This window comes from Podarcis tiliguerta, assembly GCF_965153285.1.
Source record: "Podarcis tiliguerta genome assembly, chromosome: 1".
NCBI classification, from domain to species: Eukaryota; Metazoa; Chordata; class Lepidosauria; order Squamata; family Lacertidae; genus Podarcis; species Podarcis tiliguerta.
The window spans coordinates 111,342,914-111,370,793 of NC_139534.1; the positions used below are offsets into that span (position 1 = coordinate 111,342,914).

The following is a 27,880-nucleotide window of genomic DNA, read 5'->3' on the forward strand; positions in this document are numbered from 1 at the left end:
TCAAGCAACAACCATACAGGGCCCTGTGGGGTGTGAAACACAGAGCAATCAAATACAACGTTCCTAGAGTGGACATAAAAAGGGGATGTCTGGACCAGCCAGTCGGAACTTCCTGTTTCCTCCTGGGCTGGGACAAACTTCCTCTACATGTGACCAGAGGTGGGCATGTCCTCACCTGTGCAGGTAAAAAAATAGCACAGGGGAGACAGCCATCTCTCTCTCTGACTCAATTCCTCAAAGAAGCAACATCTCCTTAGCCTGAGATGCTCTCTTGGCTTAGGAACTATCTCCTTATGGGACAGATTCCACAACTATATATTTTGTAACTTAAGTCTGCCTTCTGGGATCCATCTGTGAACAGAATGTGAGTAAACTTTTATACAAGTCTGTGTCGTGTCCATTCTTTTTAAGAGGGAATAAAGGGGAATTACCAGGAAACTTATTTTAGAGGTTTAAACAAGCCTGGCAAAGAAGTCTGCTGTGTAAGTTTAAAAGGGGAATGTTACTCTGCTAAATTGTAGAACTTATTAACATAAGTTGGGAAGGATATAATTAATATATCCTCTCCTGCCTCCCTGAACATTCCCATAGGCCCTATGATCAGCAGGAGGGGTACTGTTGTTGGTGCTGCTGCTGCCCAGTTACCCTTAACCTATGAAGTAACCTTGGTGGTTTCTTGTTTGTGGAATGCCCTCCCTGGTGAGATGCATCTGTCTCTCTCATTATGAACGTTCAGGAGGAACTTAAAAACATTCCTGTTCACCCAGGCATTTGACAGCTGAAAGGTACTGTTCCTGACAGCCTTATAAGTACAAGCTGTGAATGTGATTGTTTTAAAATGCTTTTAGACGTTTCAAAATGTTGTTGGATGTTGTTACTTTTAATGTTTGAATATGTTTGAATTTTATTTTTCATTGTATTAAGATGTATTAAGTTTGCTGCCCTGGGCTCCTTATTGAGGAAGTGTAGGATAGAAAATAACAAGTTGTTGCTTGGGTGCCCAATATTTATTCTTACATAATATAGAACCATCATTCACACATATATTTTGTGGTTTTTGAAATGCCTGCTTGGAAAAGGGGACTCGTTTTTGTAACTGTTCAATTAGCTTGGCTTCCAGAACATCTCATCATAGTCTCTATATTATGCAAATGCTTATACTTGGAGAGTGGTATCAACAGTTAGTGTTTTCAAAATAAACTGACACCTTTGCGATTATTTCAATCTGAGCTTTCAGCTTGCTGAACGCCTTTGATACAACAGTTATTTACATATCCCTCCATCATGCTCATGAAACAAAATGTAGTGCTCATATGATCTTCTCTTCTCTTGATGGGGAAGAAATAAACACTTGTTTAAGCACCTGTGTTATAACATTGTATGCAAATAGTGGAAATATGACACGTGCTCTTCCCTCCACCATGGAAAATAACATTGGCTGGGTAAGCATGCAGATAAACCCTAATTAGTCCATCCAAATATGGTCTCTCGTTAAATTCCTTCTAATTTATGAGGTGTTAAAAGTGCAAAGCCAAGGCATCTGGTAGAGGGTGGCTGGTAGACCTGTAGGCCTCCAGAGGTTGTTAGACTCCAACTCCATCAACCCCAGCCAATATGGCCAATGATAATGGAATTTGGGGGCTTGTTCTATAAGGTCTAAAGTAACATAACCAGGAGAAGAATTTGGTTTGCTTGTATCACAGTGATTGGTGAGTGCATAGTAGGTTTAGCATGCTCACATGTTTATCCGCATTGTATGAATGTGGATGCTGGGAGGCAAAAAGCCAAAGGTTTTTCACAATGCTGCAGTGAGCCTCTGGCTTGCACACTTCCCCCTCCTTCTTCCTCTTCCTGCACAGCTGGGAGGTGGAATTTGAAAGCCTTCACTTCTCTTTGTTTTTTTAATTAACTCAGCTCATCATTTTGTCCAAACATGGTTTAAATAAGCCAACTTCAAAACATGGGTTATGGATGTTATCATGTATTTGATTATGAGAAGAGAGTTCTGACATGATATGTAATCAAACTGGCTTTAAAAAAAAAGATGTTACATTTCCTGGATTGCCGTGTATAATTACTGTACATGGAAAAGTAATTCTAGACAATACTCAAGACAATTTTATGTTGTTTAGTTACCCCCAAATAAGTTAAACACTCTGCTGAATGGTAAATCAGCATAGTTATGTCAAAAGATGGATTTCCCCCTCCCCATCCACTTTCAAGCATGCTTTCAAGCATGCTTTGGGGTAAATCTGATGTTCACATTAGGGTTTGCGGAAAACTAGAACATAATTTTATGAATGTTGCATTGGGCAGAGTTAATTCTATTTTCGCATCTCATTATATTGATGTCCCACAATGCACAGGATATACACACTGCCCTGATTTAGATAACCTGAACCCAGCAGAAGGCTGCATGATTGCTGGGATGCTGAATTCTCATTGTTCAGAGAAACAGGGAATGGGCGTGCCTGGCCTCAAATTAGATCTAAAATGTTTCACACAGGAGTCAGGATGCTTCTCAGTACTAATCAGTGAGGGAAGTAAAAGAGGGGTGCCAAGACTGTGCATGCAGTGGAATGTGCCAGGAACACAAATGTCACAGAAGTGATTCATTTGTCACCTGCAATTCTCATGTATATACCTGTACTAAGAAGCACAAACCAGTGTATTCAGAATGTATGCTTATTTTGATGCTTACATTTGGTTGTTAGAACCATTTCAAACATACAGGCACTTGCATTTCAAAAATCTAACTCGCCAACTTGCGTGTAATTTTTCCCTGTGTAGATACGATTTTGACACGGGGTTGCTTTGAGAAAAAATGATCCCTCATGTGCCTTCTGAGGTGGAATCTGTGGGTGCCTGTATGCATGAATGAATGAATGGACTAGCTGTAAGATTATTAGCTGGAGAGCAAGAGATTCAATGAGTCTTACTCTGTGCAAAATAATAATAATTGGTAAAATATATCTGAATTATCTATTCACTTTGAATTCTCTAAGCAATGCTGTGAAAATGCAATTAATAAATCGTATTGCATCTAATGGCACCCCACAGCTTCATAAATGTATAAACATTAACATGAGCAGCCTGGTCCTCATTTCCAGCACAGCTCTGCAAGCAAACACAGCGATTTATCTTTCATTGAGAACACTTTTATTCACAAGGCAAAAACCAGAGTTAGACTTTTAGGTTGTGGGCAAGGCACTCACAATGTGAGCAAATGTTATTCTGCTCACAGAACTAATTTAATGCTTGTGATACAAAAACACTAAATTAGCCTTGAAGAATGGGTTCACGCATGTCTACTAGCATTCACCAGACATGATTACAACCCAAGCCTTAAAACCAATAGAATTCTGCAGGTCCTAGGAACAAACTTAATTCTTGGGACTTTTTTTGTGAACTAGATAAACCTTTTGCTGGTTTATCTCTTTTATTTTCTATTTTATTTTCACCCATTTAAAAAAATATTATAGTTTAAGAGCTGCAAGGTGGCTTCCATTTCAGTAATAAAATAAGGAGTCTTCTATTTGAGTGAGAGTCAATCCCCAGTACTTAAACATTCATGCTGAAAGTAAACACAGCAATGTACAGCACTAGGTCAGAAATAACATCTCTTGGTTACAAATTCAGGATCTTATTGGGAAACTGTACACTGAGCCAAAACTCACTTCTTCCTTTCCATGTGTTTCAGCTTCTGGCAGTGAGTGGGAAACAGATGTAGGATATCTGATACTGCAGTAATGTGACTAGACTCAATACATTTGCAGTGCTCCATCCTTCTGATAGACTCTAGTCAGTCAGGTGGACTGTTGTCTGTTTTTATCAGCACCATTTCTTGAAGCATGCTGGACACTGGAGAATGTCTCTTTGCAATTGTGGGGCACTAACGCCTCTTCAGTAGTGTCCTCTTTGGAAGGTCTCCATGTCTCTCAATGTGGCATATGTACACATTTCCAGACAAATATGCTGTATTTTCAAACAGAAAGTAAGAGAAGAAATAAAAGTTACAGCAAGCTGATAGAGTTTAAAAGTAATTTTAATGTATATTTAAAGTTGTTATGCTTGATTTTTTGCTAGTTCAACATGACTGCTTGTCTTTCAAGCATCTGAGTGTCGGGGTGATTGCTGGCAGGCAGGGTGGGCAACCAGGCAGTGACATTATATGTGCCAGCCTGTTCCTCTCAACTGTGTGCCGCTCCTCAATCTTCCTCCCCGATGAGATTCTGTGACTCATGTCCAGAGACACTGAGCACACATTAGCAGAGAAACAACGTCAGCAGAACCTAGGCTCTGGGGTGTGAGTATTAAGCTACTTTATTTATATACAAAATCAGGACAAAGGAAAGCATGGCTCCTCTCCCTCTTGCTCTCAGAGAGAAGAGAGAACATAAAAGCAATACAGAACGGAACTTCCGTTCACAAGACTCCAACAATCAGTGCTGGAATGTAAAACACAGACATGTGATTAAAACATTCCCACACATCTGCACAGCGAGGGAGTGGAATACAAACACTGAGTCCATTTTCAGACAAAGCAGAAAATAATTTGCTTTAATCTGTATTTTTCTAGCATTTAGATAAAGATTTACATACCTGCTGTCATCTCCGCCAGCACTAACAACATATCTGTCCCCACTTGTAAAACGAATATTAGTCACATGGGCCGAGTGACCTAAAAATCGTTTATGTTTTGCCTTTGAAATAAAACAAAATCTACATGTCATTTTCATTATTTTTAAAACGAGCCCCTAATCCCACAGTATGCATATGTAGAATTATTTTTAATCTATCTCGCCCACAACCTGCTGCTACCATCTACATTATTGCCACACTATCCCAATCTCTCCTGACCCCTTAGAAACAGAAGTGTGGTTCAGCGGCTGGATCGATTTAAAGTTTGCACTGATCCAGCTGCTGAACCACACTTCTGTTTCTATGTAGAGAACTGCAGAACAGTGATACTGCAGTTACACATGCATTCTTTCATTTGTTCTCTCAGTGTTGTGCTCCTCCACTGGGGAACAGCACTCTGGGGCTAGGTTGAGTCCAGCCTGCTACTCAACTGTCCACAAAGGGCTGCAACTGCTACTTGTTGCAGGCAGCACCTGGGCATGCAAATCCGCTTACATCCTAGAAGGTGGGACAGCATTGCAGGCCGGCGCTGCCTTGCCCAATGTTTCCCGATGAGGGGCTGCTTCTGCTGGGGGAATATCAGATGGCTGGGAACCCAAATGGCTCTCTGACGGCCAGGAAGACTACCTGCCAAATTAGCCAAAGGCCATGTCAGACCTCTTACATCTGGAATCAATAAAGTTGTGGCCTTGAGTCTTGACTGGTTTCTTTACTGGGTCAGGTTGGCAGGGTTGCAGCACCTGGGCACGTAACAGCTACTTGCAACAGATTAGTGGCAAGTTGTATGAATGGAGTCAGGACTGTCCCATTGACTCAAACCACCAAGCAAGCAATGATACTTGTATCTTTCATTTTCAATCTTCAAAGGACTCCAGAGGTCCTGTTGAAGAAAACTAGGTGGTAAAGAAAAATATCCTGCAATTTTCCTTCTCCAATTTTACAGTGGTTCACCTTAGTAAAGGAGCTCTCATAATCTTCAATCAAAAGGTTCTTACAAATTTTTCTGGACAAGGGAAGTCGAACAGCTTGACCATGCCAAAGTCATCGCCTGTTACAAGGCTGATTCCCGAGTGAGAAACACAGGCACAATTTACATCGGCTTTCTCAGCATGCCTGGACCAGATGCCAACAACTTCATCTCCTAAAATGCTGAAGCAAAAGGTAGAAAATGGAGCCATTTAAAGAAACATATTTTGATCTAGAGGACTGATGTAAATTTATTTACTTATTTCAAGTGTTTACATAGATCATTTATTCTGTTAAGAGTACAGGATGGTGCCCAGCAATTATGTCACAGCACAAATAGTGTCATAAAAACTACTTAAAAAGGTAAAGGTAAAGGTACCCCTGCCCGTACGGGCCAGTCTTGCCAGACTCTAGGGTTGTGCGCCCATCTCACTCAAAGAGGCCAGGGGCCAGCGCTGTCCGGAGACACTTCCGGGTCTAGTGGCCAGCGTGACATCGCTGCTCTGGCGAGCCAGAGCCACACACGGAAACGCTGTTTACCTTCCCGCTAGTAAGCGGTCCCTATTTATCTACTTGCCCCTGGGGGTGCTTTCAAACTGCTAGGTTGGCAGGCGCTGGGACCGAGCAACGGGAGTGCACCCCGCCGCGGGGATTCGAACCGCTGACCTTTCGATCGGCAAGCCCTAGGCACTGAGGCTTTAACCCACAGCGCCACCCACGTCCCTAAAAAAAACAAACTACTTATACATCCATAAAACAGGAATTGCATAAATTTGGGCAGGAAATGATGTGGCATATTCTAAGAAAGCTTCAGTATGTCTGGATTTACCTGGTCCAACTGGCCCATGTTATTCTATCAATCACAGTTTGATCCAGGAGCTGTTTTCCTGAAGGCACTTCATAAACTTGCCTTTTGTAAGACCCAGTAGAGACCTATAAGAATTAGTATAGAGTGATACAATTGCAGATATTCTAATGATATTTTTGTCTTGAAATACGTTTCTGCTAAGGAACAAATAGGTCAACATATCAAGAGATACTAATCAATATAATGTTTAAAATCAACAGTAAAACTGTTGGTGTATGTACCTGATCCTATGCTATCCTGTCAACCATCCTATTCTTATTCGACTTTGGTTTTCGCTTGAGCCTTGTCATGGTAACAATACTTAACAGAATATTCTAGGAATATAAAAAGTAGTGCATTTCTACAACACAACACAAAAGCTGAACTGTCTTTAAACTGGTTCAGACATAATGACAGCTTCTAAGTGAATAACTTGGAGCCACTCTCAAGCTTACAGTGGCACCATTCATGAGAACCAGCACCTTTGCATGGAGGTTGCAAATGTGGGTGCTGGCTATTGGCATGATAACAATGGCTTGAAAAAGGGTTCACTAATTACACAGATCCTGGTGGCCTTGTAGACACATAGAGGCACTGGTGCTCACAAACAGAAGCTTTGCTTAACTGCGCTTCTATTTTGCAAGCCTATTTGCAGCACTGCATCTTCCCAATGTGCTCTTTGTTATGTCTGGGCCTGTGTAACACATGAAACAAATAGGAGTTTTTAATTCCTGGACATAAACTAACCATCAGTTCCAAGATGTATTTCTACTTACATGTGAGAGACGATAAACAGAGTAAGATATTGGAAATAGTTATTATTAATTAAATATTTATACTGCCCTTCATCCAAAGATCGCAGGGAAGTTTACAATATAAAAACAAAAATACATACCTTAGTAACAAACAAATTAATAAATTAATAAAAAAATAAAAGCTCCCAGTTATATTTACCTGAAGATAACAGCTATCTGCTGAAAAATCCATTTGAATTACAAAACTAGGAATGTCTTTGCAGTAGCTAGCTCGGTTAAGAGTAGGCCCCAATGTCAGGTCATAAAAATCCACTGCATTTTCACTGGAACCCACTGCTAAATAATGAGAATCTGGACTGAACCTATGCAGATAAACAGGTTAAATGAGTTCTTGCTGGTGACATTGTATTAAACAAATCTCAAAATATTATTTCAAAATATTATTTTTTTCATTTACTTTTTATGCCAGATATTTTGTAAAATGATTGTTGTATAAAATGGAGTAAAGATTTAAAGCATATGCTATATAAATATGAAATAAAAGACATTTCAATGCTGCAGTTCTACATACATTTATCTTGGAGTAAGCCTCACTGAACACAGATTTACTTCTAAGTAACAATGTCATCAAATCATGCCTTTCTCATAGTATATATCAAGTGGAGTATTTCCCCCCCCCCCTTTAATCACTAACTGAACCTCTCCAAATCAAACTTGGTCATTTCTTAACAATTTTCTCTGCCACAAAATGGTTTTATTCCATTTCAAACATTTTTTCCCACATCAAATAGCACCCTTTACTCTACTTGTTATGCTATTCCTGTTTTGTTCTCATCTGTACATAGCATGGTATTCAACTACATTTTTACTCATTTAGTCATGTTCATTAATTTCAGTGGGTCTACTCTGAATAAACCTTGGTTAAACAGCACCTCAAGTATAGACTCCACAAATACCACCACTGAAACTGTCAGTAATTTATGTTCTTGAAAACCTTGGGGTTTCACTAGGGCTTTGCAAAATCTGCATATTATTATTTTTTTTAAATCTCTTTCTGGCTTGCACATGCACCCACCAAACAGGTGTCTGTTTATGTCAGCTGTGTGCAGTAGTGATTAGCAGCATAGCACAGCATTGCTGAGCTGGCTTCGCACCCGTCGCTGCCGATTACCATGAGGGGGAGTGGCAAAGCAGTGGGGAGCTCAGTGTAGTGGGCGTGAAGCGGCAGAGCCAATCCAATGCTCCTGCCACTTACACTGTGGCAAGTTCCCTGCTGCCTTTCCCCTCCCCCTCAGATTGACTGGCAGAGATGTGCAGCATCGGGAACCCAGGTCAGCAACGCAGACCCACCCCACTGGCTGCTACTGGTTGTGTGTCTTAAAAGGGCCTAAATCACTCTGTTCCCTTCAAAAAATGGTGACAGGCAGTAGTGTGCACACAGTACATTCACTACCACAAGATCTTGTGATTGCCACCAGTTTGGATGGCCTTAAAAAGGAGTTTAGACAAATTCATGGAGGATAAGGCTATCAATAACTAGATCATGATGGCTGTGAATTCCCAGAATCATAGAATTGGAAGTGACCATAACTAGTCCATCTAGTCCATCTAGTCCATCTAGTCCAACCCCCTGCAATACAGAAATGCCCCATGACCCTGAGATTAATAGTTATTTGCTGGGGACATGACTGGACAGAGTGCTGTCACATTCATGTCTCCTTGCTGTCGCATTCATGTCCTTGAGGACTTCCCATAGGCACCTGGTTGGCCACTGTGGGGAGTGATTGCTGGCATAAATGGGACTTTGGTCTAATCTAGCAGGGATACTCTTATGTTCTTAATGCTGCATCCTCATGAATGCACATCTATCATATCCAACAAGATGCGGATATAATTTTTAGAGAATCCAGAACCACAGCAGGTAAGGGAACATGATATCTCACCTGATGTCCTGAATGGCTGATCTTCTGTCCCTTTTCTTTCCCCATATTTTCAAAGAGTTCACTAACAAGATAATAAATTCTCCATTTTTCATGCCAATAGCCACCATGTCGCCCTCTGGACTATAAGACACAGTGCGTGCTGCGTGGCCCAAATTTACTTTGTTCACCATCTTCTGTGAGAATTGGATTTTAAAAGGAAGCACAATTAAATGTTTCCATTTATGTACAATGAATATAGCATAGCAAGATTATGTCACGATTTATTTTTAGCTCTTACGTTTACTTAATTCCAGGAAATACATTTAAAAGAAAATATGTGCAAGTTTTCTCAGTGGATTTATTTTTAATGTATAATTTTTCTAAACAATTATATAGTCTTACTGTAATTTTTATACCTACTTTATCAGCAATATCCCAGAGTCTGACTGTCCCATCTTCTGCAGCAGAAAGGAAAACATCACGGGAAGGGTGTGTTGCTAGTCCCCAGATAGGCCCATCCATGTGACCATTAATGAGAATGTTACATGCTGCATTTTTCTCTCCAACTTCTATTATTTCAGCATTCTTTGTCCCAACAAGAATTTTCCCCTGGAACAATGTTCAGTTAATGAAAACTATATTTAAAAATAGCATCTGTTGATGAGGGGTAACATGAATCTATGCATAGTAACTTAGAAATCATGAACATATTTCCACTAAAGGAATTGTTGAAATCATGAAAATATTAAATACTAGAGGGGCAGGATCCTTGCTCACTCTGACTGCTAACCTCCTACTATTTCCCCCATGTTAACCCCTGAGCTTCCCTTGCAACTACTAAGCTCCCTTTTCACCTTTCCAGGCCCTATTTCTGAAGCCTCTTGTATTCCTTTTTTCACCTTCATACTCATTTCCATACCTCTTCCTCCCTCCTTGTTTTTCACACCCCTTTGCACTGCCTGGTTTTCACCTCCACCTCCTTCCCCACCCGCCTTCTCCCACCTCTTTTCAAGTGTTCCTTGCACACAGACCATCCCCATTTCCATGCCACCTCCTCCTCTCTTCTATTTTGCAGCCCGCCTCCCTTTGCACACACATTCTCATTTTAAACACTGGGAAAGATTTGAGTAGAGCAAGAAGGAAATTGGGAAAGACTGTGCTGTATCCATGTTAGCTTTTTGGTGCTAGCTTGTGCTTCTGTGTTGTAATCATATTCTTTCTTTCTGCTTGTTAAAACTTAAAGAACAAAAAGATAGCCCTCATTGTTCCTCCCTTTCCAATCTAATTAGATATCTCACATTTCTTTAAACCACCACTTTCTCTCTCTGTGTTCCTCCATCCCCTCTTTGCTCAAACCTCTCCTGTTGTGAAAACTGACACTTTTCTCCTATCAGTGTTCCTCCTTTATTTCTCTCCCTTCCTCAATACTTTCATGCACCAGAGAGGATCTCAATATTGCCAGAGTATTGCCCAAGTCAAGAAACAGCAGTGAAAGGTACAACAAAGAAACTAAATACCAAAAATGCCAACATGCGTATATGCTTCCTCAACATGTTGTGAAGGTCACCAATCTGAATGGCTTTAAATGGGGATTAGACAAAATTCATGGAGTAGTTACATGGAGTAGCTACTAATCCTGACGGCTATATGCTACCTCCACAGTCAGAGCACTGGACTACATAAGCCTTTTGTCTAACAGGCTCTTCTTATCTAATATTTGAATAGAATTTTAACAGCTAAGATTGAGAGTATACATGTTGTGATGCTTAGAAACAAACAGAAAAGATAGGTTGCTGACAAATAAGCAAAGATGATCTAAAACCAATATGAATCAACATGATAGATGTTGTCATCTCTTTAAGGAGACCAGCACTTACTTTGCCTCTGCACACAGAGCGAACACAGTCAATTATCTGTCCTGTCTCTAATCTGAAGGCACGACACCGCCTCAGCTCTTGATCCCATAGTTTAACTGCTCCACCTTCTTTTGATCTAGTGAAAATAAAGAAACATTATAGAAAGAATAGATAAAATCGCTCAATGTAAAATGCATGTGTTCAAATCCCATATTCCACTCATTCAATGGATATCACAGTTGAGATTCACGAATGAATAATTAAAACCGCTATTTTAAAATATAAAATATTATGTCAGTTTTGCTATCCACAAACTATTTTGCAATGGTTTTAGCTTACTTAAGAGTACAGTGGTGCCCCGCAAGACGAATGCCTCGCAAGACGGAAAACCCGCAAGACGAATTTCCCTATGGGCTTGCTTCGCAAGACGAAAAATTTTTTGCTCCAAAACCCCATATTCTGAATCGCTAAGCTGCTAAAAGCATTTTAGCAGCAAAACCGCTAATCCCCCCCCCCCCAAAAGCCGTTTTTAGCCCTTTTTTAGCCAATAGCGCTAATAGCGCTACTCCATCAGTGGGCTTTTTTCGCAAGACGAAAAAACCGCAAGACGCAAAGACTCCCGGAATGGATTCTTTTCGTCTTGCGAGGCACCACTGTATGTAATTTTTAGATTTCCACATTTGTCATAGTTGTTAAGCACATGTTTACTATTTTGTAGACGCTTCTGTTATTTTAACTATTTCATGTCACATTGTAGTTAAGGCTAATATGCTAGCCAGTGAGAGCGTGACTGCTCAACTTTTCACTCCCTTGACTTGGGTATTCATTCCCCTAATCTTAGACATAATCTTGTACATGCTTAACTCTTTCCTATGTGAGAGAAAATGACTGAGGGTACTCCTTACTTTATAATACATTTTGTTGCAGTAAGAATATAGGAAAACATAAAAAATACAAGATTATTTCTTAAAGTCAGTCACTCACTTTGAAATGATTACTTTGCTGAAAGGCTTATTAGTATTATGCTAAAGAAGATTGAGTCTAGCAGCAAACCATGCAATACTACAGGGAAACAGGTGAAATCATTCAAATCAGTGTCCTGTTTTACTCATTGTAAATAATTAGGTAGGGAATTTTTCTAACATTTAACAAGAGTTGCCATGGTTGCTGTGTCAGTAAAAGTCGCTACTTGCTCTGCTACAGCAAATAGAGATAAATAGGTTTAGGCTGTCAATTTACTTACGTACAAATAATGAATTGTACATACTTACAAGCAGAACTACCACAGTGTCATTTACTTCAACACATGTATGCATTCATTAATATATTTGTAAAATGTATCTGTAAGAAAACCAGACTCACGGCCTCTCCTTGCCTCCTGTTACAATTAAGCCATCTCGTAGTGTTGTGTACATTGCAAATATAGGCCCATTGTGAGCTTTGCCTACAATTCGATTCAGTATATGTTCTTTCCAAACACACACATCTCCACTGATTGTACCTGTAAATGTCAAATTATTCTGAAAAGGAGGGAGGGAATGTGTTCATCACATGATTTCAAAAGGGGGGAAATGCATATATTTATAATGAAACTACAGATGGTGCAGAGCACAGTGGACAGAATACTAACTGTGGTTAACTGCTACAAGCATTTTATACCAGTTCAAAAGATCTTCAGCAAAATGATTTATGTTATCAGTTACGGTTTCAATACTTTAATGGCCTGGAAACAAAGCACTACCTTCTTCCATAGAAACTTGCCTGCCAATTAAGATTGGCCCTTGTCCAGGTTTTCCTGTTCTCAAAGCCAGTTAAAATGTCATTTTCTCTGGTAGTATCAATGTGGAACTCCCTCCCCAGAAAGGTTTGCCTTGCACCTTCTTAACATTTTTTAGGTGTCAGGAGAAGTCTGTCCTGTTCTGTTGCACCTCAGTGGCTTTCTAATGGTATTGGAGATTTTCTTGTAAATTAAGTGCTCCTCAGAGGGCACGTGTTGCAGTGAGATCATCAGGACTGACCTCACTGTTTGTGTGGGTGGGAGCGATTGGATAGCCACAACAACCCTGATTGGTGGTCCCTTGTTGCTGGGCAAATCTGGCCAATGGGGAATTTTGTGTATTAACTGAGGGACCTTTATATACCGCTGCACATTGCATAGAGCTTCCTCTTTTCGCCTCCTGCACCGGATCACCCTCCCACCCTCCCTATATTTAGGGTCTTGCTATGACCTTGCTATGCCGTCGTGGGTCGTCTGTTTTGGGACAGGGGCCTGGTAGGAATTTTCCCATTTGGTTGATTGGCTGGTGCCACTTGGGTTTCGCCTGCCGCATAGCAAATTGTCAGTTAGGCATTGGTTCAAGGTGGTCCGGAGGTGGGGTTGGAATACCTGTCCCCTCCAATGCGCAAAGCTTTTCCGTTAAAGGAATCCAGGGATTCACCATGCTTTTGTCAACCCCTTTCGGGGGGGGGGGTAGGGCCACGCAAGAGTCCCTGGGAGCATTTGGGGTGAGCTTGAGTCTGATTCTGGACCATTGCTCCCCCATGTTGTTTACCTGTACTGACAATATGGTGGGGCCCAGTCGTCAGTGCTGCCCTGCTGTGGTCAGGTGCAGCTAGTCAGGAACCAATGCCTAAACAAACCCCTCACTATCTGTAATCAATAAAGTTGTGGCCAAAATTATGCCAATAACCTAAAAACTAAAATCCGTGTCAATTGTGTCTTTATTTTTTGGGAAGCCCCTGGGGATCTTAACACGCAATTACCGTTTATTCTGTTTTTTATGTGAGTTTTCTGCTGGTTCTGATTAGATTTTCTTGTATCTGTATTTAAAACTGCATTTGACCATTCTGGCAAGATTCAAACATCATTTAATAAACAAACAAACAAATAAATAAATAATGTTCTGAGTTTATAATATAGAGGAAAAAATGTTCAGATCTGGTACTCAACCAAGGTTTCAATCAGATTCTAGCGAATTATGGATGCAGCACAATATTGGTAACTGCTCATAAAACATTCGCTCCAGAACTAGTTTTTATCAGAGAAGTCTGAATCACTACTAGAACTTTCCTCAATACCCTCAAATGTTTTTAAAAATATTTTTCTAAATAAATCAGTTTTTCTAAATATACAAAATATCTGCATTGGAAGGCGAAGTGTTTAAATACTATTCAACGGCTTCCAAAATCTATAATGCAACTTATGTTTGAGCTGCTTAGTCTTTAAAGTAGTAAAGGCAGTCATAGTTTAATGAAAACATGGAAACATCAACAGTAAAAAGAGTAACTGTAGTAAAGAGTATGTTTATTTACTTACAGCTCCAAATGCTACAGACAGCATAGTCTGCATTCGCGCATCTTCTATTGAACTTGTTTGTCCTTTTTTACTTAGAAGTGCTCTTCCAGCAAGTGTCCAGAACCTCACATGTTTTACTCCTACTGAAACAAATTGTGTGTCGGAGTCAGGCCTGAATTCTGCTACAAAAATACGCTGATTATGACCAGCTCTACTAGCGATTTTGGCACCTAATAGGAAGAATTAATTGTAATTCAAAGTCACATATAGACAATTGTATTGTACCAATAAGTAGTGATTAATGAACAAGATAAATATGTTTTAGACAAACAAAATACCTTCCTACCTTCCTGCCATTTCCAAATGGTAATGGTATGTTCAGGATCCAGCCCTACAGACAGAAGAAGCTTGCCAGTGGCACTAAAACTGACTGAACAAACGCCTTTTGAATGGTAGCATCGCAATACAGACAATGTCTGCTTATTCATTGCATCCCATACGTGAATACAAGGTGCTGTAGCTGTACAAATATAAGAAGATCAGTAAATTATTTTGTTGGTTAAAGCTTGTAGGATTTGTAACACTCAACTAACTTTAATTAAAAGAACAAAACCTGAAATTATAATCTTGCTTTCTGAAGCCAACACTGCAAAAAGTGCTCATTTGGGAAAGTATTACCCAAATCTAGAAAAGATACATCTAACAGCAGAACCTTCTTCTTCTTAAGTCTCATTCAGTTCCCCCTTAACACAAGAACAAAAAACTGAATTTTAAATTATCTATATAAAATTATACACACCCTTACATTTGTTTAATGACAAGGGAACAAAGCATGAATACAGACTGCAGTTCACAAGTTTACAATTTAGACTGCAATCCTAAGTGCACTTACTAGAGAGTAAGCCCCACAGAATTCAATAGGACTTACTTCCAAGAAGACAGAGTGAGGCCTGTACTGTTAATCTAATTTGTAATACATTGCTTGTAATGCATTGTATGAATGCCAAGTAGGAACCCAACAAGTCATCTGTGCAATAAAGTAAAGATATCTATATCTTTACAGGGGCATTCATGGGTGGTAAGAGTCTATAGAAGACTGAAATATATGAGGGAAATATGTTTTCCAGTGCATTTTTCAGCACTACACAATCCCAGGCCACACTCTGCCAGTTCTGAAATGTGCTCGATGCTGTTTTGGAATGTGACAATGGTCAACAAGGAAATCTAAAAGGCTAGGCTTCTATCCTCATCACGTGTCCTAGGAGGAACATACTATGCTGAGACATAATATCTGATTGTGCACTATAGGCTACACAAATGGCACAAGACATTATAATCAAGGGAATCGCATAGATAAGAGTTCAGAAACAACAACAACTGCTCTACATAGGCAAGCATGTGCATTATCCTTTTCTGTCAGCTGTTTGATACACATCTATGTAATATGACTACCTATTCATGCAAGATGAAAACAACTATACAAGATCACAGCTGAGACTATGACTTTCAAAGGAACATAATGATATTTCACAAAATGGATTTGATAGCACTGATAAGCATTCTGAATGGCTGGTAAAAACTGCATGACAATACAGTAAATGAGAAAGATGATTTCTTTATTAACTCAGTCACCAAGGCCTCTTGAGTGAATAGCTAAACAAAATAATATTTATAACAGAAACATTTGTTGTCAGCCCCAATGATTTTCCAGAAACTGAATTAATTAAAAGTTATATAAATAAGAAAATAGGTTATAAAATGTTTTATCACTTATCAAAACACTGGGGTGGTTGTGGTGGGTATAATACAATAAACTTTAGAATGTGTTAAAATTATTCTTTGACTTCATCTAAAGGAAATCTTGCATATTTATATCTTGTTGAATTTTGTGTTTAGTGCTAATGTTGTAGCATTTGCTATCATGGAAATATATTCAGTTAACCTACCTACAGTACTGTGCGTAATGTCAAAAAACCTAGTTATACCTGAAGGTGTTAAAATTTAGTTTCCCTTACCTGACATATCTGCTGTGTCTCCTGTAATGGAAAAGCAGCAGAAAAATAATTACAACCAGAATGAAAATGATAACTAAAATATATGTGGTATAAAGTACAAGCTTTGGTTTCAGAATTGTTGTCTAACAATATGAACCCTGTGGCAGGTATATTAAACGGGAACTTACTATCCATATATAGTTAGTTGTTATTGCTTCCACTAACAGAATATACAGAGTGGCATGGAGATGCCTTTCCTTGAACAATGTTTAGTTAGAAATTAAACAAACTTGAGTGATGTTGAATTCTCAGTTGCATGGAGAGCAAAACTGTTTGGTTAGAGATGGTTTAAAATAATCTTTCTTTCAACAGTTGGGAAAAAATAGCAGAGGACTATGTGTAATGCCATGGTTTCACATTACACGAGTGAGCCTTGGACTCATCTACTTTCTTTTCCTTATCCCTCTTTCCCCTTCTGCATTAAGATTCAGTTAGTAATTTCTTATTTAAAATAGGTCATAGTTTGCTGAATGGTGGTTTACATTTGCCCTCTAATCCAGAATTGGTAAGCACAGTTTTTCGTTCAGACATGATGGCAAATTCTTTGTGCTAAACAGGACGTAAGTAATCAAACCTGAGCCTGCGGAGACATGGGGAGGAAGAATACAGGTCCACAGCACATTCCTGATCCTCCAATCCATGTTTTGTTAGATCTTAACCAACTCAATGTGTTTGTAAAAAGTATCAACATCCAAAAACGTAATAGATCCAGCAATGACCACTGTCATAATTGCCACTCTTAACATATTTTATGTGATATTAAGTTCATAGTTCAGATCCAGATTCTATATGTGTTCTTGAATGCAGAAAGAGATCTCAAGGATGCAGGTTCAACACTCATTTAAATGAAACGAGCAGATCTACTTGTACATTCTGTTAAAGAAGCCTCCCTCTCTAGAATGAGAAGTATAGGGAATTCTATGCATACACTGGTGCACCTACTCTCAGATTCAATCGCTGGATCATGACATCTACCTTAAACTTGTCATTTAAACCATATCATGTTTGGATTTGAGAATCTTCCAGACTGCAGTTCAAAATTCCATCTGTTCTGGCTAAATACTTTGTGTTCTGGTACATATTTAGCATCATTTTAAATCAAATTGCAGAAATACTTTCCTACCCCAAATTATATGATTAGCTTTTGGCAATGGTTTTTGTACAAAAGGGACCACTTTCATCCCTGCACAACTTAAATCAACCCATTTGACAATTTGTTCTGATTACTGTGCGCTGGATTGTTTATGATCGCGGCTTTTCAATTAGTGCACTTTTGATTTTTATTTTGTTACATATTTTGAAAGCTCAATCTTTTTATATTATCTCTGCTTCAAAAGTGTACTGTATATTTTTCTCTTCGTTTCTCCTAAATAAGTGAATGATCATCAATGTCTATTGAAAACAGTATAATGCTGCAACAGGCAATACTTTATCACATAGCTGCACTGGGTGCATGGTAGAAAAAAACAAAACAAAAAAAATCCAGCCCTAAGCACTTGGCAGGATGTTACAGAGGACCAAGTTATCCTAGGGTGGCAGAGTTTGCAGGATTGTTTACATGGGCTCAGTATTGATGTGAAGGTACAACCTACACTGCTATAGCTTCTCAGTCTTCACAGAAGATATTGTGGAGTTTGTGCACAATGCATCTATCTGCAAAGCGCACAGACCTACTTTGCACCCCTAGTGGGTCCCTGCATTCCTTCGTCCATCTCATAGCAATGGACATTTTGCTCTGTGTTGTGTATGCTGGACATGATAGTGTACATTGTGGCAGGTGTGGAATCAAAAAAGAAAATGTTTTGTGATTAAATGGGGCTCAATAGCTTTAAAAAATCATTTTGATAAATCTGCAATAAAATATAGCATTAGCATCCTTAAGCATCAATGTGTTTTTAAAATAATTTTCAGTGTTACAAGAAAAAATATAATTGGCACAGGTAACTGAGTAACATTCATACAAACAGAAGCAGCATAAGCAAATGCTTTCTTCTATCTATGAATTCACATGACTAACTGTTCATGCATATATATTAATTTCTTTTTTAAAAAATACAAACATACCTACTTGGCCAGTTGCCACAAGGTTGATAAACTTGGGGTGCTGATTTATAGTGAGGCACAAAATATCATCATTATGTTCCTGGTAAAAAGACTGAGAGCCTACAGAGACAAATACGGTATATTATTTAAAGTACAAATATCACATCTATGAGGGGAAAAGAAAAAGAGAGAAAAAATAAAAACACTGTATCAATGCCAGATGGAATCTACTGTATATGCTTCCTACCTGTTGCCACATTGTACAGAATTCCAACAGATGCAGTGTGATAAATTATATCAGCACCATCATTCAAATAGTGCACATTGTTCCTGCCATCTCTACCACGATAGCCAAACACCAGCTCCAGCACTAGATCCTAAGAAAACAGATTTATGATCACCACCAGCTTCCTTGTGAATAAAAGTTTTCATGATTTCATCTTTGAACAGCACTGTACAAGCAGTTTAATGAATTTAATTTTTTTCCCTTTTAATAGTGTTCCAAAGCATCAAGAAAAATCCTCTAACTCACTTCACCACATATATATTGGGGGTAAACAGGGAATATTCTGCTTGCAGTATTGACCAGCCCTCAAGTTTGCCCCCAAATTCCCCTTTTATTCTGCCAGTCTGTCTGGGCTATTGAAAGATCCCTTTAAATAGATGCAGAATAAATTATCACTTATTCTGCCTGTTTGTCCACAAGGCATTTGTTTACAGAAGCTGTTTAATTAAATTTCTATTACACCCCATATAGGTGGTTATAATGAAGTTTAAATGAGAATGTTAATCAGAATAGCACGTTTTCTTACCTCTATAGGTCTCTTTTTTTTGCCAACGTTATTTGTCTGAAGTTTTTCAGGCTGAGGCAATGCCCTACTAACTGGTGGTCTGAAACAAAGAACTGTGAATAAGAAAAGGTTGTCTGTCACCCATTCAGTACTAAAACAGCATCTTCTGAACTGTCGCCTGGGTAGAGAAAGCTGTAAGATACTTTGCTAGGACAGCCTTATAAACAAACCCTGAAAGTTATTACCCTACAAAGAAATGATGCCAGTCTGCTGGGGGCTGGCAAAGAAGGGACAGAGAGGTTCATTTCTATACTGATTGAGGAGGAAGAGGCTACCCTCCTTTAGCAGTCCCTTCGTTACTATGTTGGGTACAGTGAAGTCAACAGAGTACTTCATCCCTCTTCGACCAGCTCAGTTACTCACCTGCATGGGATTCCATTCACTCTTGTGTGTGCAATTCCTAGTCACCAATGGCCACCAGACAGACGTGTGCTTAAAAACAAGGCTGTGCTTGTACCATAGGGACCATTTTATAAACAGTTGTTTTATTATGTATATTTTATTACTTCTTTTGATCAATGTTGTATATTTCCACCATGTGGAAAGTAATAATCCAATGGCGCAGTGCACACATGATGGAATGCATGATCTTACAAGTCATGGCTCGTAATGAACACACCCATCCATCCCCTTGTATTGTGCAAGAACACAAACCATGAGATTCACATGAAATGCTAAGCCAACACTGGTTTGTTTCCTACACTTGTTCACAGCAAAGCTATCTTTTCTGAAGGCAGCCCTGTTTAGGGAAGCTTTTAATGTTTGATTCATTACTGTATTTTATGTTTGATGTATTACTGTATTTTAATATTTTGTTGGAAGCTGCCCAGAGTGACTGGGGAAGCCCAGCCAGATGGGTGGGGTATAAATCATCATCATCATCATCATCATCATCATCAGCTGTTATTAGCTTTCTGTTGCTTTATAGCACTCATAGTTCCTCTGTTCCTAGTTCCCCTCATTGTTGTTCTATTATCTGGTCAGTACAGTTTTTATTGTATGCATGCACACCATACATTCATAATACATTTAAAGCACTTGGCAAACCACAAAGAATCCTAGGAACTGTAATTTATCCCTCACAGAGGTATAGTTTCCAGCACCTATTAAAAAAAAACTAGTTCCCAATATTCTTTGTTTTAAATGTGCTTTAAATGTATGGTGTATATGCAACATGAAATAAATAAATAAATAAATAAATAATATTTGTACCCCGCCCGTTTGACTGGGTTGCCCCAGCCACCCAAAGACATCAAGGGCCCAACCAGAAAATCATGATTGTATTTTATAATACTTTAATGTTCAGTACCATCAAATTTTAAAACATTGCATGACATGCACTTTCCATTACTTTAATGACAAAAGCAAAGAATGAAGACAATTTAACAAGACCAGGTTGGTGATGTAACACAGACCACTGATAAAGATATCCAGTCTTACTGCACTACTTCTGAGACTGATGGCAGAGTATGGGGTAGAGCAATATGGAGGGGGCTAGACTCAGAGGACAAGACATAGGCTTTGAGTGAAAGGATGGGGTTTTGTATGCTATTACTAGGCTCCTGATAATGGAGCAGAGATCTTGGAGACCCCTCTGATCCCGGCTAAACATAAATGATATGATGACATGGCACAGGCAGTGAACATATTGTATATAACAGAGGGCTATAAAGCACAATGTTGTGGAAGCCACTGCAGAATAAGAAAGGAATGTCTGCTAAGTTTGCGAAAGGAAATCAGTTTCCAATAGAAGTACCTTTCCTGTGCTCAGGGTTGGTATAAAGCACAAGTTAGCAATTCCTATACTTAAATTGGACCCCCCCCCTTCTTCCTTCAATACTTAGGAATGGTAGTGGAAGTAAATAAGAGTTAAGCCTCCAAAACTGCATAACCATATGGCAACCCCTCCTGTTATGGCCAGCTGTAGATTTGTTCTCTAAAGTGTACTAGAATTCTAAGAAACTAGATGAACCAATTCACATAATTAAAACATTTCTAAAATGATACTAAATCTAAAGTTACACAAATGAGGCTGCAGGTACAAACACGTGTTTTATTTGGATATTGCAGAATTGATATCAAGGAAGCCTTATTGAACAAGAAAATCAGTAGTCCCTCACAAACTATAAAAAGTGAATGTTTATGGAAGTATGCCCAACTGTGTTCAGTGAGGCACACTTCCAGTAACTATGCAATCTTAAATAAGTTATCATCTGAAAAGAGTATACTTTTTAGACTCAAGAGTCATAGCTCTTGCTTTGAGAGGGCTTTATTAAACTATGTTTTTTCAGAAAGAAGGTTGTGGGGCAGGGGTGCATTGGACTTGCCTCAGGTTGACGGGGCATCTGCTGCGACTGCTTATCTGCTTGGGGGGGGGACAGCTGTGATCACTGTGGGGAAGGGGAGCAAGAAAAGGGGCTGCTTCTACATTGTGCTCCCGGAACAGCAGCAGCAGGAGGAGGAGGAGGAGGAGGAGGAGGAGGAGGAGGAGGAGGAGGGAGACCTGTGAGGAAGGCTCCTCGTCCCACAGCTTCCTCCTCCGGCGAGTGGCCCTGCAGTGGTGGGACCTCCAGCCAGGCCTGGGCCTGGAGGCCACTGAGGGGAGGAGAAGAAAAAGAAGGGATGCCCAACATGGCTCTTAATTTTGCAAGAAGGAGAAGCGGGGTCTGCTCAGCCAGCCAGCCAGATGCCCATCAGACTGACAGACAGACTGTTCGGCTGCTCCCTCAGTGCCCCCCCCAAACTGGACATTTTTCAAAATTAAAAAAAATTCACCTTTGGAATCCTGGGCATCTCTGGAGAAATCTGGATGTATGGTAACCGTAGTTAACAGCAACTGTCATTGTGGCATAGAGTTGCATTAGGCCCATTAGGCTTTGTTTGGGCAATGACACAAACACAACACCCTTATGCCAACAATAACCCACGTGGATAGATATAAGGATGGATCTACATAGATATTTTAAAGAACTATGAAAAAAAGACTGCTATAAAAGCTCCCAATGCAATTTACCATTCACGTTGGATTTCAGCTCTACAGCACCATCTGGTGCCACATTTTTATAATGCACATATAACGTTATAATTGACCCGTGTAGCTGAGTCCTAAGTTTCAGCCAAGTAAATGATACAGCCTCATACTAAGGAAGGGAAAGGGGTCCCAAACTTACCATTATTTCCTTCCCCAAGGTTTTTAAGGTGGTTCCACTTCCACGTAATATATTGGATTTATGCATACAGTTACATTTCATTTGCTAAGAGCTGATTCAAGCGCTGGTGAGGGCATGTGGTAATCCCAAGCATGCAATCCTCCCACTTCCATACTGAGGTAGTACAGCCCTCATCCTACACCTTTAAACATACTCTATTAGTTTGGGAAGCATAGATGACAGTGAAACAAGTTACCAATTATTCCTCACAGCAGACTCAAGATTTGCCACTGAACCTGAAAATAGTAGTGACTTCTATCGTTCTGATGTCATTTTAAGGTAGCAGCTGCACATGGTTTAAATGAAGAAGTCAAAACTGCATCTGAAAACTGTGCTCTGTGACAGGAGAAATAACAGCTTCGGGACAGAAATAAGCGCCCATGTCAGTGAGGTAGACACAGAAAGACAATGTAAGAGAACAGAAAAGCAGAAGATTCACCAAAGCAGTGAGTGGGATTCTGAAAAGCAGCAGATGATGAAGTAAACAGGTCCTAACAGATACCTCAGTACACGAAGGAAATAGTACTAATATCTCTTTGAAGAGCGTAGTGCTAAACAGGTAACAAACCTATAGGCAAAGAAAACTTCCAGCAGGTTTTTGTTTAGCCAGCTACTAAATAAGGTTTCTCTCTAAATATGTTATGCTGTGATATTAAAATAGGTGGGAATAACCATGCACTCCATCTTGAGCTGGGATATGAATGTGCTAATAAACAAAATAATAAATTAACTAGATTCATAGAAATTTCTATGGAAGCATATCATATGAAAATGTCCTTAATATTTTCTTGAACTTGTAATTCTACTTTATTTTATGTTAAGTATTTTTAAAATATTGTTAAATTTAGCAAATTTAATGAGGGTCAAGGTGAATAGAAGTGTTTACATTTTCAGAGTTCTATATATGTACAGAAAGTAGCATGACAGCAAGATGTTGAAGGCTGGTAGGAACATGTATATGTGTATTAGGGACACCAAAATGACAAGACAGCTTTGCGTGGAAATGGAAGATGGTGCTGAAATATGAAAAAGACATTAGCAAAGTAAAAGCATTACCTGGAACCTCTTTTCAGCAGCAGAAGGAAGAGAGAACGATTACTTATTCCAGTTTGGTTTAATGATGAATTGGTGAAAAGTGTGTTTTAAGATAAGAAAACCAAGCATCTAAAATTATTTTATAGCAGAAAAGATATTATGTAGAATTGTGTTGAACTGATCCTCTGGCAATATCCAAGTGTAAGAGATTTTATTTTGCGGTTGTGTTTTTTTTTGTTTACAAAGGTAATATTTACAGGTATAAGATGGAGAGGGATTTTTTAAAAAGTTGAGACATGATTTGCAAGAGAGGAGTAGTTTGGCAGCATAAGGAAAAGGAATAGGAAAGTGAAGGAGTGTTGGGAGAGGGAGAGTCCATAGTGTAAGGAAAATGAGAAGGAATATATTACCTCTTTTGGGGCACAAAAGAGTAAGTTTGCTAACTATTTACTCAAGTTCCTCTATTTGGCAAAGAAGGCTCATCAAGCATGCTCCAACACCGCACAATAGAACAGTGATGCAGGAGAAGAACTTTTACAAGCTTTAAGGAAAATGATGTCTAACTTGATATTCCACAGGTTTCATTAAACAAAGGCAATATAATTGCAAATAAGACAGAAAATATTTGCTCATATAGCTTTTTAGTACAGAAAAGGATGGTTTGGAAAACTCATTTTTTCATGCTTCTGCCTGCTTACCAAGTTTCTGGATCAAATTATTGTGGGTATGCTTGGGGTGCTCCTCTAATCATTACACTAGTCACTAATTCTCATATCAAATTCTCATTACTTTTTCATAATTCTTCACCTGCTAACAACGAGGCAGCTTTGTAATTTTTTCACTCCTATATAGCTAACTGCAAGCACCCCAGGCGAAAACCCAAGCAGAAAACTGTACCCAAGACTCACAGGATACAATCACTCCTCCCCCTAGGTTTTGGAGGCTAGAAAAAGGGAAAGCAGAGCTGCACTTGTACCAGACTCAGCACTATCCAACAAAGGCAGTACAGAGCCACATGCCGGGTTCAAGGCTCTTAGGTTGAAACTGGGAAAAGCAGAACTGCATTCAGAATGACACTGGCAATGGGGAACTGAAGAAGCAGTGGCCAAGAAAGTGAGTGGGGCAGGAGGTGTGTGATAATCCTCTAAATAAGTATTTACATTGGTACCTCGGGTTAAGTACTTAATTCGTTCCGGAGGTCCGTACTTAACCTGAAACTGTTCTTAACCTGAAACACCACTTTAGCTAATGGGGCCTCCTGCTGCTGCCGCGCCACCGGAGCCCGATTTCTGTTCTTATCCTGAAGCAAAGTTCTTAACCTGAAGCACTATTTCTGGCTTAGTGGAGTGTGTAACCTGAAGCGTATGTAACCTGAAGCGTATGCAATCCGAGGTACCACTGTATTTACCAAGACATGACAGGGAAATAAATCAAAGTTTTACAACAAAGACCTTAGCATACTGTTGCCATTTATATCACAACCATTAGCAGGAACGGCTTCTACACATTGGGCCATATTCAAATAAATCACAGCAGTAGTGGAAAACACTGCAATGATGCTCACTAGTGCAATGAGGCTTTACCCCCCTTCTCCACCCTCCCACCTTCCCTAGAACCAATTCTGGAGGATCAGCAGAACAGCACATACAGGGAGGAGAAGAGACATAGTCCCATCGGGTAAGCAGAAATGCTTGCACTGACGGAACAGCCTCCTTATCACTACTTTGAATACAACTCATAATAATCTAACTCTTGTATGAGTAATTTTGATGACCTGGTCCTGAGTCTATTTCCCCCTCTGTATTATATTATTATTTTATAAATCCTTTTCAAACAACTCATACAAATTCCGAAATACACAGAACAGATATATGACTTGAAAAGAGTTGTCCTGCTTTGTTGTTTATGCTTAGGTATAAATCACAACACTGTATTTGGAGACTGGAAAAAAATCAAATATATGCAAACTCATATAGGCTATCGGTGAAATCTGAACATGTAATTCCTCAAGATTATTTTTTTTAAGATACCAGCTTTTATCAATAAATTGTCATTGTTCCTTTGCTGCTTTTGTGATGAAAATCACAATACTCTACAAATTTCTATTTGCTCTACACAGAAACTGCAATAGGCACCTACGCCAGATTCTTGATTAAAGTCAGTATCAGTTGGAGAGAGTGATGTGATTTTCCAGAAACAGGCAAGGGAGAGTAATTAACCACCTTCCTTCTGTGCCAATATCCTAATGCAGATTGCACATGCACACTTATTTTTTTAAAATTTTAAAGATATATCATACATTTAACATCTATTTTGGCTCTAGAATCAGCTGCTTAGACACTGAAGCTAGCAATTGAAAAAGAATGAAGGAAAGAAGAGTCAACTCCAGAATGCTGAAACTAATAGACATTGCTTATAGACACTGCTTATGACAAGTTTCCTGTCTGGTGCTGAGCTAGAAGCTATACCCTTTATGGCACACAGAAGATGTATAAGGTATGTATATTCATGGACACAAAAACTGCCATCAGAAGAATGTATCTTTTCTGTTTTTTATCAGCCTCATTTGATTGCTCTAGAAACTTTCCAATAGCAAAAAGGAAGTACCGTATTTTTCCATGTATAAGACTAGGTTTCTCCCCTAAAAAAGAATGTCAAAAATTAGGGGGTGTCTTCTACACAGATACATTTTCTTAAATCTGAGTCCCCCAAAATAGGGGGTGTTTTATACAAGGAAGAGTCTTATAGACAGAAGAATATGGTATATTCATTGCATCATTGTATTCCCTAGGATTTTATCTATATATGTATTACTTGACGCTTCTGTAGGTTATAATTTTCCAAATCAGATAAAATATACTTTATAGTGAATGTTTTATATATGTAAGTAAGATCTTACCTTACAACCCCTTGCCTTCACAGGAAGCATAAAAATTAAGCAGGAATATTAAAATATGAACAATATATATCAGAAATCTAGGATAAAGAAAACTGAAATTAATTCAATGGACCAAATATTTGTTAGCCGATTCTAAACTCACATTTTGTACATGGGCATTAATACCCAAGAACGAAATACAGTAAATGCATCAAGTCTAAAGGCATTTGTGTGTAAAATTCAGTGCATGTCTCTGTAAAATATTTGTAAGCAGAGGAATATTCTTTTCCGGGATGTCACTTCTGACTGTTTTCCAAAAGATGGATCTGGCCTGCATGTTTGCTTCAGTTCAACCACAGTTCAAAATGTTAAGTGAAAATTTGCCCACAAATATTTAAAGCTGCAGAATTAAACATGCCCACTTAGATGCAAGGACTGAAGATGCCTCTTGCGTACACTTCGAAAATTATTTGGCAATTATTAAAATTATTGTTTAACCCTACCTACTTCTCAAAAATTCCATCCTTTCAAATCTTCAAATATCTCAGTGCCTGGCTGCCTGGCTGCAGTTCTGGTATACAGGTAACTCGGATCAAGGATTACATTCCGGGGAAGGCACATATACACAAAACTGGATATATTTGAACCAGCTTCTTTGAACTGCCTCTGCATGAGCAATATTACCTCCCAAAGCCAGTGCACCCAAATGGGTCTTAGCGTTCTTTGCCCAGCAAGGCAGGGAACTTACTGGGCTTGGGGAGGCTCTTGCAAAATTTGCAGGGTTGTCCAAGATTTCGCAAGAGCCTCCGAGAGCTCAGTAAGCAAGTCTGAGAGCTTAAAAGCTCTTCCCGCATAGGTAAAACCCTGCACAAAAGAGTTTTTAAGTTATCCTCCTTCCGTGCTTTTAATTTGCATTATTTAAACAATGAACATTGAATTTGCACATGTTAACTGTTGCCTGCATTTACACAAGATCACAGTATAGCGGGGAGGAGGGAGTACATCTAGCACTGCATGAGTGTTAGTGCTGTCAGCTTTAATAGCACTGATCACCTGATGCTGGTGGCAGTGAGGAAGTATTATTCCATGCACCCTTGTCCCAACAACAGAGGATCAAAGCTATCACTGGCTATTTGTTTGCTACTACTGGTGTTCAGCAGCAGTGTATGTGTGTTATTTACTACTACATGTGAAAATCTTTTACTCTTGGCCAACATTCTTAGTCCATGAAAAGTTAAATGGAAATACTATCCAATATTCAAGCACAATGGTTCAAAACCAAATAGAAAAAAAAATCTCAGCCTCTTTTACACACACACATGCCCCTTAAAATTCTATCTATTACAGTATGCCATAAAATTTCACATTTCCTCCCCAAGTTACCTTTCATCAACTGAAGGCTCTTTTAGCTGCAGATGAGGCTTGATTCCAAACATAGGTCTGATGTTGGTTGATAAGGCTTTGATGGTGTAGTTAATTTCATTTTCTCTTGTGACATCACTGTCATATCCTAGTAAAATATTTATAA

The 27,880-nt window shown here is 39.1% G+C and overlaps 1 protein-coding gene across 12 annotated transcripts in view; it reads right to left on the reverse strand.

Moving 5' to 3' along the window:
• EML5 (EMAP like 5) overlaps positions 1-27,880 on the reverse strand; it is an 88,152-nt gene that overhangs the window by 2,555 nt on the left and 57,717 nt on the right. Inside the window, exons 27-43 of one of the 12 annotated variants that reach the window (XM_083433219.1) lie at positions 27,736-27,862; positions 26,374-26,388; positions 19,192-19,270; positions 18,627-18,756; positions 18,401-18,499; positions 16,298-16,318; positions 14,629-14,802; positions 14,304-14,512; positions 12,350-12,507; positions 11,009-11,123; positions 9,552-9,740; positions 9,153-9,325; positions 7,409-7,571; positions 6,437-6,540; positions 5,637-5,790; positions 4,603-4,703; positions 1,643-3,975 (exon numbers count right to left, since the gene is read on the reverse strand). In XM_083433219.1, coding sequence (XP_083289345.1) covers positions 3,939-3,975; positions 4,603-4,703; positions 5,637-5,790; positions 6,437-6,540; positions 7,409-7,571; positions 9,153-9,325; positions 9,552-9,740; positions 11,009-11,123; positions 12,350-12,507; positions 14,304-14,512; positions 14,629-14,802; positions 16,298-16,318; positions 18,401-18,499; positions 18,627-18,756; positions 19,192-19,270; positions 26,374-26,388; positions 27,736-27,862 — 2,048 coding nt within the window. In that variant the 3' untranslated portion in view covers positions 1,643-3,938. Of the gene's footprint in view, positions 1-1,642; positions 3,976-4,602; positions 4,704-5,636; positions 5,791-6,436; positions 6,541-7,408; positions 7,572-9,152; positions 9,326-9,551; positions 9,741-11,008; positions 11,124-12,349; positions 12,508-14,303; positions 14,513-14,628; positions 14,803-16,297; positions 16,319-18,400; positions 18,500-18,626; positions 18,757-19,191; positions 19,284-26,373; positions 26,451-27,717; positions 27,863-27,880 lie in introns of those variants that run through there. The other 11 variants (XM_083433227.1, XM_083433224.1, XM_083433220.1 and 8 more) reach the window with 11 other exon arrangements.